Here is an 11751-nt window from a genome sequence, read left to right as displayed (position 1 = left end):
TCTACTCTACTAGTTCTCTATCCTAATACAGATAGATATATAGATGGCACCACATGGTATAGTAAGATAACTCACCTGGACAATTACTCAGAAGATTGAAAGCTATATGGGCGATTCTACTGGCAATCCGACTGACGGGTAACACGTTGAACGAGTATTAATATATAATACTTTAACTTGTTAATTTATATGATGATTTAGTAATGAAAGCTAGCTCATTCACTAATTCCAGTGAACACTAAGAGTTCTATCAAATAAGGATCAGTCAGGCCGATCAGTCAGGTCGGACAGTTGGGAGACAGGACCATTTCGACATATAGTTTTTCTGAAATCCAACAACCAAGTCAACGTGACCATTCTAGACACCTTTCTGGTAAGTAGATTAATTAGCAAAATAACTGGAATTACTAATAAATCTTATAGGCTTAGACTGTTAAAGGCTGTATAAAAATCATAACATTCTCATGCAATATCCATTCTCGACTGTCTTTAAATCGACGCATAGGTATTGACGAGCTCTCATTTAGATTGTTTTTCCTAACAATCAACCCATCTTAATTTCAGTTTCTGTGTCGCGCACAGCTACGCTGCAACTTCTAAAAATCATAACTTCCTCTTGTGAAGTCAGATTTGGATTTTCTCTATACGCATGCTCACGTTTTGCGATTACTACGACTTTCGTCAATACTATTTTATCCTAAATAGTCTTTTATCAAAAACTTTTATTTACGTGACTGATCATTTTATACTATAAGGCGAAAATGGGGTGTTACATACAGTTTCTAAAGACAACCACGACATGTTCTTATCTCAACAAAAGTACACAACTAAAATAATTGAGCGAGCTAAGATGCTAAATTGCAAACCATTTCGCACTCCAGCTGACACCTCAGCTAAATTTGACAGCATCAGACCTCCTGTATCTAACCCTACTCGATACAAGACCCATGTCAGGGCCCTTTAGTATCTCACATTCACAAGACCAGGCATCGTATACGTTGTCCAACAGGTTTGCCTCTTCATGCATGATCCTCGAGAGCTTCATTTCACAGCTCTCAAGAGCATTTTGCAATATATTTGTAGCACAGTTGATCACAGTCTTCAGCTATATGCATCTCCGTCTCGTGTCCAAATTGCCTACTCTAATGTTGATTGGGTTGGATGCCCCTCCACTCATTGTTCCATGTCTGGTTACTGTGTTTTTATGGTTCATAACTTTTTCTCTTGGACTTCAAAGAGACAAGGTACCATCTCTTGGTCCAATGTTGAGGTTGAGTATTGTGGCGTTGCAAGCACGGTTGCTAAGACCTGTTGGCTATGCAACTTAGTTTGCAAGCTTCACTATCCACCAATCTTGTTCAGCATCAACGCACCAAACACATAGAGATTGATATTCACTTTGTGTGAGACAAAGTTGATATGGGTCAAATTCGAATCTTACACATCCCATCATCATCTTAGTATGCTGACATCTTCACCAAATGGCTTCCATCGGATTATAACATAACAAGACCAGGCATCATATACGAAGAGAGGGTATATCATTTGATATTTAAAGTAAAAGTTTAAAGAGACCGAGTAGAAGTGATTTAAGTTAACTAGCCTCCAATCAAATATAATATGAGTTACTAGTATTTACAATTCATGAATTGTAAATGTTGGGGGTGGCCAAGCACCGGCTAGTCCCCCACTAGCTCTGCCACTGTTGACTTTAGATCTAGTATGAACGTCTGCTATAAACCTTTCGTTCCGATTGTTTGGAGATGTTAGTCGTATATATTTGTATACATTATAGTTATATTGTAATTATTTTTAATATGTGCCTATGTATACTTAGCCTACATTCATAGCCCTTTAACCTTGTGTATTTAATGCTACGTAATTGGTGGAATACAATTTTGGAGTTCATGGGAAATTTTTTTGTAAACAAAGGATATAAACTACATATAGTTGTATAATAAGAAAGTAACTCTTGATTGTACACCATATCATGGGTATATATACAACATAGGAACGTCATTTGAAACGATATTTACTCCCAAACAGAAGAGATAATAGACGTGTACAACATACAAAATACCAAAAGAGAAAATAAATTTAAAGAATTCATTGCAACTCTCACTCTTTAGCTCTTTCTTTGATGGATTTTTCTCGGTAAATTTCCCAAATCAAAATTTCTCCCATTCAGCCGTGGCCACGATTGGCCACTTCATCGAGTCTCGCTGCCTTTCCATTGGTGTCATGAGTTTTTGCTCAAATGAAATCTTATTTGAGTGTCGCTGCGACGGAGCTTGTATGTTAGCCCAATCGCCATTCCTTCCATTTTTGGAATTTCGAATCTTCATCACATCAAGATTTTCTATATATCTTTGTACTCTCTTTACCTAAACATTTATTCAAAAAAATATAATGTCAATGGTTTTAATGCATAATTGTGGTGTATGTGTAAAAAGTAAAAACTAAAACATCTATAAAAAAAAAATGAATTTGTACGTTTGCATCGACGAAACTTAATTCGAAGTTACCTGCATTCGTCTCTGTAATTTCACATCCCCATCAGCTATTATTCCATCTAGTTTGATCAATTGTGACATCAACAACTCGATCAAATTCAACAAAACTTTCTCCACCACTTTCTTTCCGCTATATATCTCTATTTCCAGATTACCAACCTGTACACATGATGTTTCATAGATAAAAAAAAAAATCAGAAACTTAATGCATGAATAGTAGATTTTGAACAATTTAGCTTCCTTTTTTTAATATTTTTACCTGTTTAGCAAGCTTATCAATTTCTATAGTGACGTCGACAATTTCCTTTTCAGATTTTTTCATTTTCTTAGATTGGAGATTTTCAAGAAGTCTTTTTTCTCGACTCAATATATCATCAAAGAGTACCATTCTTGATCCATCTTTGACACCTGCCACATCCAAATATGCTTTGGAGTCTCTTTCTTTGTCTCTAAATACCAATTTTTGATCCAAAGGATTTAATCCTGTTGGCCCTGCTAACATTTTCTTCAATTCTCCTGCATACCCAAAATCAAATTTAGGTTCACAAATATAAACACAAATGAATATTTTTCTCACATTAACATACTAAGAAGGTTAATTTTGTCTTTTCACTATATATATAGGGATATACAGACACTTTTATTATGTAAGATGCATTATTGATTTATTGCCACAACCATTATAGCCTATAATGGACTTATATATATCTTATATAATAATACCAATAATTGTAAATAAGCATAATTAAATAAAAAATATTATAATTTACCAAAAGTTGCTTGAGATTTAATGTTGACTTCATGATAAGATGAACCAAATTTGACTTTGACTTTAATGGTAGGAACTAGGGTTTGACTTTGAGTAACATCTGAGTTCCTCTTCTGCACCAACATTCCACATGGCCTGAGTTCCCAAGCAGACACACCGGCCTCCCTACCACCACCACCACCACCGGGGGAGGAAGTTCCGCCTTTTGCTGCCGGAAACATTCCAGGGTTTCTTGATTTCAAACCCAACATTCTCTTATTTTGAAAATTCAGATCAAATTGTAACACTAATATATGAAAATTTGAAAGCACCCACAAGTGGAAAATGTAAAAAAGAAGGGTTTTTGAGAAGTGTTCATGAAGTTTTTGAAAACTTAAGAAGGAGGAAAACCATGAATGAAGAAAGAACCAAGATTCTGACCCACTTTTAAAGAATTGCAACTTATGGTTTCTGTAACTAATACAGGTGAACAAAGCAACCAAAATTAAGAATTTGATTTGGTTTGGTTTGCTTTATGTTTTGGTTCAAAGGAAACGCACGCAGGTTTACACAATCGCTGAGTGTATTTGGTGTATGCAATGATGGAAAGAGAAAAGGATAAGCGTATGGATATATATAAGAAGGGGGGAAAGAATAAAAGCAAAGCCATGGAAGAAACGGTGTCCACACTAACATGCATTTTATTATTCGATCATGTTTCCAAAACTACAGTGTTAAATTTGAAAATTAGTTCAATAAACATTTAATATCATTAAATAATTTATATAACAATAACAATCAAATCAATTTATATAATTTAATGATCAGATAAAGATACTTAACAATAAATTAATCAGCAGTTTTTCTTAATTATTTTTATATTTGATAAACGACATTGTACACGTTCAATGAGTTGATCGAAATTTATTATTCATATATTACGAGTTGATGAGATTAAATTTTACCCAAATTAACTAATTGTAGCCTAGATCCCAAACAGTGAGAGATATCATTTTGTTTAATTAATTGATTTATTATGTTATTTTACTTGGCGTCTTGTTTGCTTCTTCAACAAACAGCACACATTTTATTAAATAAAAATAAAAAGAAGAAAACACAACAACCAGCAAAGATTGAAAAGGACAATAAAAAGATGCCAGCTATTGCTCACCTTCTCTGTTTCTAATCATTATCTTTTATATATATATATATATATATATATATATATATATATATATATATATATATATATATATATATATATATATATATATATTTTGCTACGTTATTTTGTTTCTTATATTTATTGTATGTTAGAATGCATCAATAGGAATTGAGTAAATTAAATAATTATTTAATTAAATAAATATAGATATTAAATGATTTTCATAATTATATGTATATTAAATGATATCCATAATTATAATTCTTGTTTTATGGAAACTAATTAAATCCGTCATTAATGTCAGCAATAACATTCTATCACGCAATAGATGTGACAAACATTTGAACCTATATATATATATATATATCTATATATATATATATATATATATATATATATATATATATATATATATATATATATATATATATATATAGAGAGAGAGAGAGAGAGAGAGAGACATCTTTTAAGAACCAAAAGATTTGTTAAAACTTACGAACTCATCATTTTATTATTTTTTAACACCAAAAACATTAATTTTCTCCAAATGGTACATCTAAGCTATATCTAGGCTTAAAAAAATTGACAAGAAAAATTGATTTTTTTGTATGGCAGCATATGAGTACAATCAGCAGTCATATGGACTTGCTCATTAGCAGTCCATATGATTGTTGATTATGCACATTCACAATCCATATGATTGCTGATTGTGCATACATGCAAATTTTGAAAATAAATAAAAAAATATATATAAAATCTTTTTTTAGCGTAGATATGCTTAAATGCACCATTTGGAGAAGATTGGTGTTTTTTGGTTTGAAAAATACTGAGTTGATTATAAGTTCGGAAGTTCACACGTTTTTTTAGTTCTCACAATAACTCAGTCATTATATATATATATATATATATATATATATATATATATATATATATATATATATATATATTGTAACTGTCACACCCCCGAACCAAACGGCGGAAACGTCCGGAGGCTTGTGCGTGACTTCATCTTGAAATATCATTACAGTGAATATAAATGAAACATAACATCATCATCATCATCATGCATAATATAGTACAACTGTCATTGTTTACATCAAGTACAATCTTTTAAACTACATGACCAAAACATTCAATGTAAGATGTTTAACAGTACACAAAACAAAATTTCATATTCTTGTTGATCCTTCTACTTAACGAGTCCCTGAGAATACAAGTTATTTTGAAAACGTCAACATATATTATGTTGGTGAGTTCATAAGCATGTTTGTTTGAAAAGTTTTGTATGGTTCGTAAAGCACCAGAAAATCCGATATTTTTTGTAAGGTGGTTTGAAAATAATGTGTCAAAATCAAGTATTAATGTATGTGTGTTTGCTGCTTTTGGAATGTATAAATAAACAAAATGTAATCCAGATAGAAACCATGTATTTTTCTGTTGTAAGTAGAAGGTAATGTAAAAATGTGTTTATCCCAGAAAATCCGATATTTTCTTCTTATAAGAGTATTGTAATCATAGAATCTCAAGACCGAGTATCGATGTATGTATGTTTCTAGTATCGTCTAGATTTGTATAAATATACCGAAATCTTTGATGAAGTTAGTCTCTAAGGGAGCCGTTACAACCATGCTTGATAATGACTAATTTTTCTGTCTTAACGTTTTCAGGCGCCGGTTTTGATGTAGGTAAGGTTCGTCGCCCTAGATTGGCCTAATCTAGCTGTAGCGATCAGCTAAGGCGTGGGGGGTCACCCCGTATAGATCTATACACAAACTCTCGCTCTCCTCCAGGAAACTCTGGTTATAACTACAGGCTACGATTGTACACTCAAAGGTGCCAACCAACAAGTCTCATTAGATTCCTAAACTTTCATACTATGTTTAATGTTTACGTGTATGTTGTATGTTTTCATATCCAAAAGGTACATATATATAAGTATACGAAGTTCAATAATTACGTAAAAGATAGAGTTACGATCTACTAAGCATGTAAATTTCAGTCCAAGCCCAATTAGCATGTAAATGGACCACAAAGACCCAATCACATGTAAAGACCCAATCACATGTAAGAGGGTAATTTGGGCCCAATAGGCATGTAAGTGGACCACCAAGGCCCAACAAACATGTGACCCATAGCTCAGGCCCAAATTAACATGTAAATGGGTCACAAGGCCCAATAAACAGGTCATGTAAAATATTAGGCTCAATATACACTTAAATGGGCCCTTAAGGCCCATTGCCCGAGTAACGTGAATATTAGGCCCAATAAAATTGTTATCGATGTATTACGTCTATTTGTTATTATTTCGTTGTTTGTTTTAGTTCGAGATTTACTGAATTGAATATAAAAGTCCTCTTTTTGTAAAAACGACGTTCTTGGCCAATAAGTCTCAAATTTTCAATTAAGGCCTAAAGTTTTGTAAAAATAACACTTTAGTCCATAATTTATAAAAAATTGTAATTTTGTCCTAAATGTTTAGAAATTCACGGATTTAATCCAAAAACTTATATTTTGACATTTATGGCGTTTTTTTGCAGAAAACTACATTTTCATCCTCTTGTTTGTAAAACTTGTCACTTTCGGCACAATTTTGATAAAAGTTACATTTTTGGTCCAATTTAGAAATAAATGTTATTTTCACCCCAAAATTTAGTTTATTTACATTTATGACTCAAACTTTGGCCAAATAATATTTTTAATCCCAAAACTTCATTTTTTTCGCAAATTTAGGCCCAAAACCATGAGGCCCAAATGTTTGGCCCATTAAGCTCAAATTTACATTTTTGGCCCTTTGGAAAGCATGTTTATCATAAAAACCCATTTTTATACAAGTAGGACCTGTTTGGTCCCTATAAAAACATAAATGTCACTTTTTGCCCTTATCTTTTGTTTTCTTGACAATTTTGACCCTTAACAAGGTTTTTGTTTTAAACTTTTATATCTTAAGCACATAATCACTTTTAACTTGATAATATGATGTATAAAGTGCCTTAGTTCATGGATCTTAAATCAATGTTACTTAAGATGTCGTGATTTGCTAAGATCTAACATATTTTTACAAAATAAACTAAGAAGTCACACAAGACATGCATATAACACATAGATCTACACATTTTACTTGTATTCTCCCCCAAAAATCATATGAAAACCAAAAACAAGGGGGTATGTACTCACCTTTGCTTTGATGTTTCGGTTTTGAAGAAGAGATGAAGAAGGTTTTTGATCCTAGCAACACCTTGAAGTAGTTTTCGAGCTTATGAAGTTTCAAAGAGTGATGATCTAGATGAGAACCTCTTGAAGTATACTTTAATTCTCGAAAATTTAGAGGAAATTGTAAGAGCTCTTGGAAGCTTCCTTAAGAGATTTTGTATCCAAGAATGAGTGTGGTGATGGTTTTCGGATCTCATAGCCGAGAGTTAAGAAGAATAAGAGAAGTAGGATCCTTGATCATTACATGAAGGGTTTGGAATGGAGATATGAGTGGTAATGCATAGATTACCTTCATATAATACTTAGGCGTCATGTTTAAGAGAATCCTTCATTAATCTCTTTCTTTCTTTTTTCTTGGGTTGAAAATGGGCTAAAGAGAAGGGAGGTAGATTAGCTTGGCCTATTTCTAGCCTTGGTTCAAAATGATGAGGCCCAATAATTACTTTTCATTTCATTGGGCCTTTAGGGTACTTCACGACCCAATTGACATATAAGAATGGGTTTTATGGTCCATTAGGGTTAATTGGATTAGTTATGGCCCAATAAGGGCCATTAGGGTTAGAATGAATCATTCTAGGCCCACATATTCCAAAATAGTTGAATTAAATGCTTATTGGTCCATTAGGCCCAATAAGGAAATCCTAGTCCATAATGGACTTAAACCGGGATTCTTAGGGTTTTTAGCCCTTAGTTAAACACATGAGATGTATTTGAATGAGCATAGAGTTTGATATTCTCTGAGAGTACAAGTTACTACACTAGGTGAATGATTTCATGAGAGTAGAATTTCCTAGTAAAAATGCTAGTTGTGACAGTAACATCCCAAAAATACAGATAAATTTATTTTGTTTTTAAGTTCATTCAAATTATACGATACTCATATCAAATATGTCAAAAGTGTATCATGGTAACATATTATCAGAGTACAAAATCCTAAAATACGAAATACGAAAATCATAGGGTGTGTGGTGCGATCTGGTCAGACATAAACGAAAAACTTAGTGAGTTCCCCCAAAATACCTCATATCATACAAACATATAGTCAAGAATATATGGGTGCTTGAAATCCCCTTCGATCTCTTTCAACCGGATACAGTCAAGCATATATGGGTGCTTGCAATCCCCTTCGGTCTATTTCAACCAGATACTGTCAAAGATATCTGGGTGCTTACAATCCCCTTCGGTTTATTTGAACTGGATGTCGGGTCTATTTCACCCCCTACCAATACCATATAATATCATAATAGAGAATCACAGAGTCATCAAGCAACACAAGCATAACTAACAGTTGTCACGAAGTCAACCATCATACTACAACATAAACTAGTGGGTCAGCATTGGTGCCTTCGACCCACGGATATAGTGAAGGAAACTCACTTAGACTGAAGGTATCAAATCACACTCGGTGGATGACTCGTGAAATCCTCTCCCTAAGGCACAAGTATAAAACCCTAACTAGAAATTAGACCAATATTCTAACTCGAAAGTCCAAACCATCATTCTTGATTTTAAGGCAAAAAGGGATTCTTCACCCTTGCCTCATTGGGCCATCCTCCCACCAAGATCCAAATCCATACAAGTCCAAGAAGGCATCCACGCCCCACTACATGGCCTTTAAGGCCCTTTATGGCCCAAGAGTACCCAACATGGCCTAAAGCCCACAAATGCCTTACCACAACAGATAGGCCTAAGGCCCAAACCTAACCAAGTCAAAAGCCCAACAATATTCGAGCCCAAAAATCTTCTAAGTCCACAGACTGCGTACGTGCGGCGTACATGGATTTTACGCCCAACGTACACGGATGACGATCCGGAAATGGGGCACTGGCCCAATACGTGCAGCGTCCTCTAGAGTACGCCCGGCGTACTGGCCAGTTAGCCCAATCTTGCACCCATGTCTTAATCCATTAATCCCTAATGTCTAAAACTTAGATCCAAACTCATAATAGTGTCTTAAGACATAATGCTACAAACTTTATGCACTTGCATGCCTTAATGGGACTTAAACCATGAATTAAGCCCTCTAACTCTCTTAGGTGGTCACTAACGCATCGTCGCATCCATCATTGAGTCTTAACCTCCAAGATACAATTTTTTATGAATCCATGCATTCCCAAGAGTACAAAGGACAGCTCAAATGGTCTGGAGTAGCCCATACTCTAAAAGACCAAGTTATGGGACCAAAAAATGATAAAATCTTCCCTAAGTCTAGATCTAAGCTTAGAATGAACAAGTTTCAAATTTTATACCTTCAATAGGCTAGAAATAATGCACAAACTCTGGATCTACTTCTCTTTTGCTTCTTATCGAACTTCCTTCTTCTTCAAAACCACCAAAGGACGCCCAAACACTCAATGTAACCTCAAAAATGCACTCAAGGTGGTTAAGGTTTCGAGATTAGCACTAAAAGGCAATGGAGGCTGAAAGGGTGATGCACTTGAAGAACTTAAGGACCTTAAATAGGGTGCAAACCCTAAAATTAGGGTTTGCCCTTGGCTCGAGTACGCCCAGTGTACGCATGGCTATCCGAGCGTACGACGGGATCACCCCGATGATGCGCATGCGAGAAGTGCGTCATGTGTACCTAATGTACACCCAACGTACTCAGGAACCCCTTCACCACCTTTAGCTTAATTAAATAGGATAAAAGATTAGTTACATACATGGCGACTCGGGTGTTATATATTGTTAGACCCCAAAATTGCTTGTGTATCAATCACATCCAATTAATGGTGCGGAATCCCAATCAATTGGATGATGTCAGATCAATATAGAAGAGAAGGAGAAGAAGAAGATTAAGAATCTAATGATGTATTCAATATGAATGATGCTCCATACAATAGATTCTCTTTCACACACACTTCTTCTCTCTAACTTTCTCTCTCTTCTCTTAGCCTTACACTCTTCTTTCTTTTCTCCTTGTAACCGTACACTCCCACATGCACTCCTCTATTTATATGGACCTCCAGCCATACACATGTGTACAGCCACACACACTGTGTACGGCTGTACACAGGGTGTGCGGCCGTACACACGTGTACGGCCGTACACACAAACCGCAAACACATACAACATTACATAAAAATATATTTTCCTAGAAAAGCAAAGTATAAACCATATTTTTGACCCAACAATCTCCCCCTTGGTTTATAACTTTCTTTTCTAATTGGCCCAACAAACTCCCCCTAAAAAGTAGTTGGCTTTTTCTTGTTAATTTTCATTGGGAGCTTGGCTTCAGCATTAATCTTCAAATTTCTTCACAGCATCAAGATGAACATATGAATCTTCAATAAATGAATTCATCTTGAGCAGTTGGGATTTCTGCATAATTGACATTGAACGCACATTGGGTGAGGAGGCTTGATGTACTGATTCTTGAAAGATAGCGCTTTCAGCTTGAGAATCTACAGAGAGAACATCAGAGAGAACAATTCTTCTAGATCACTTCAGCAAGTACAAAGATAGCAGCAGACTGATTGAGGAGGATTCAATGCAATCTGTCACATATTCTTCAATTTCAGCTTCACCTTGCTTTTGGGGTCGAAGGATGGAATGTCGAAAGAATAATCTTCATTTCTTACTCCTCCGAATGCGAATTCGTCGATGCTCACGGATGAAGCCTTGGCTCAGAAAATCTGCAATACAGTCTCCACGAGTCTCATCTACGCCTGAAATCACTTTTCAAGACAAAACAAAACTAAAAGAAAACTTAGCACACAAATGAAAACAGAAACACAAAATATTTTTGGATTTTTGATTTTTCTGAACAAGAAATAAAACAGAAATAACACTATTTTTGGATTTTTAAATTTTCTGATTTTTCTTTGATTTTTTTGATTTTTGAATTTTTCTGATTTTTTTTTAATTTTTAATTATCCCCTAATATTTAAATTAGAAGAAACTATGACAAATTTAACAAAAATAAAAATGATATCTAACTTTAAGAGAGATTTGGGATCAAAGTTTTTAGACAGCCTTTATCCACTTATCGGTACCTTTCATATTCACATCTTTGTCTGGTCGATCGTCGGTATTGTTGTCCACTTAAACACGAAAAATTGTGACAAATTTAGGACATACTATTTGTTACAAGACAGGTGAACTTAAGTTCCTAA

The 11751-nt window shown here is 34.4% G+C and overlaps 1 protein-coding gene across 1 annotated transcript; it reads right to left on the bottom strand.

Annotated features, from left to right (window-relative positions):
• Positions 1-1936: 1936 nt before the first annotated feature.
• Positions 1937-3913, bottom strand: LOC145058643 (BAG family molecular chaperone regulator 1-like). Its single transcript, XM_079006531.1, has 4 exons — positions 3284-3913; positions 2773-3029; positions 2526-2672; positions 1937-2384 (listed from the first exon to the last, which is right to left on the bottom strand). The coding sequence occupies exons 1-4, from the start codon at positions 3531-3533 to the stop codon at positions 2169-2171; spliced, it is 870 nt and encodes a 289-aa protein (XP_078862657.1). The 5' UTR covers positions 3534-3913; the 3' UTR covers positions 1937-2168.
• Between the last annotated feature and the right edge of the window lie 7838 nt (positions 3914-11751).

This window comes from Lactuca serriola, chromosome 6, assembly GCF_051521515.1.
Source record: "Lactuca serriola cultivar US96UC23 chromosome 6, Lser_US96UC23_V15, whole genome shotgun sequence".
Classification (NCBI taxonomy): Eukaryota; Viridiplantae; Streptophyta; class Magnoliopsida; order Asterales; family Asteraceae; genus Lactuca; species Lactuca serriola.
This window is presented reverse-complemented; position numbering and strand designations above follow the sequence as displayed.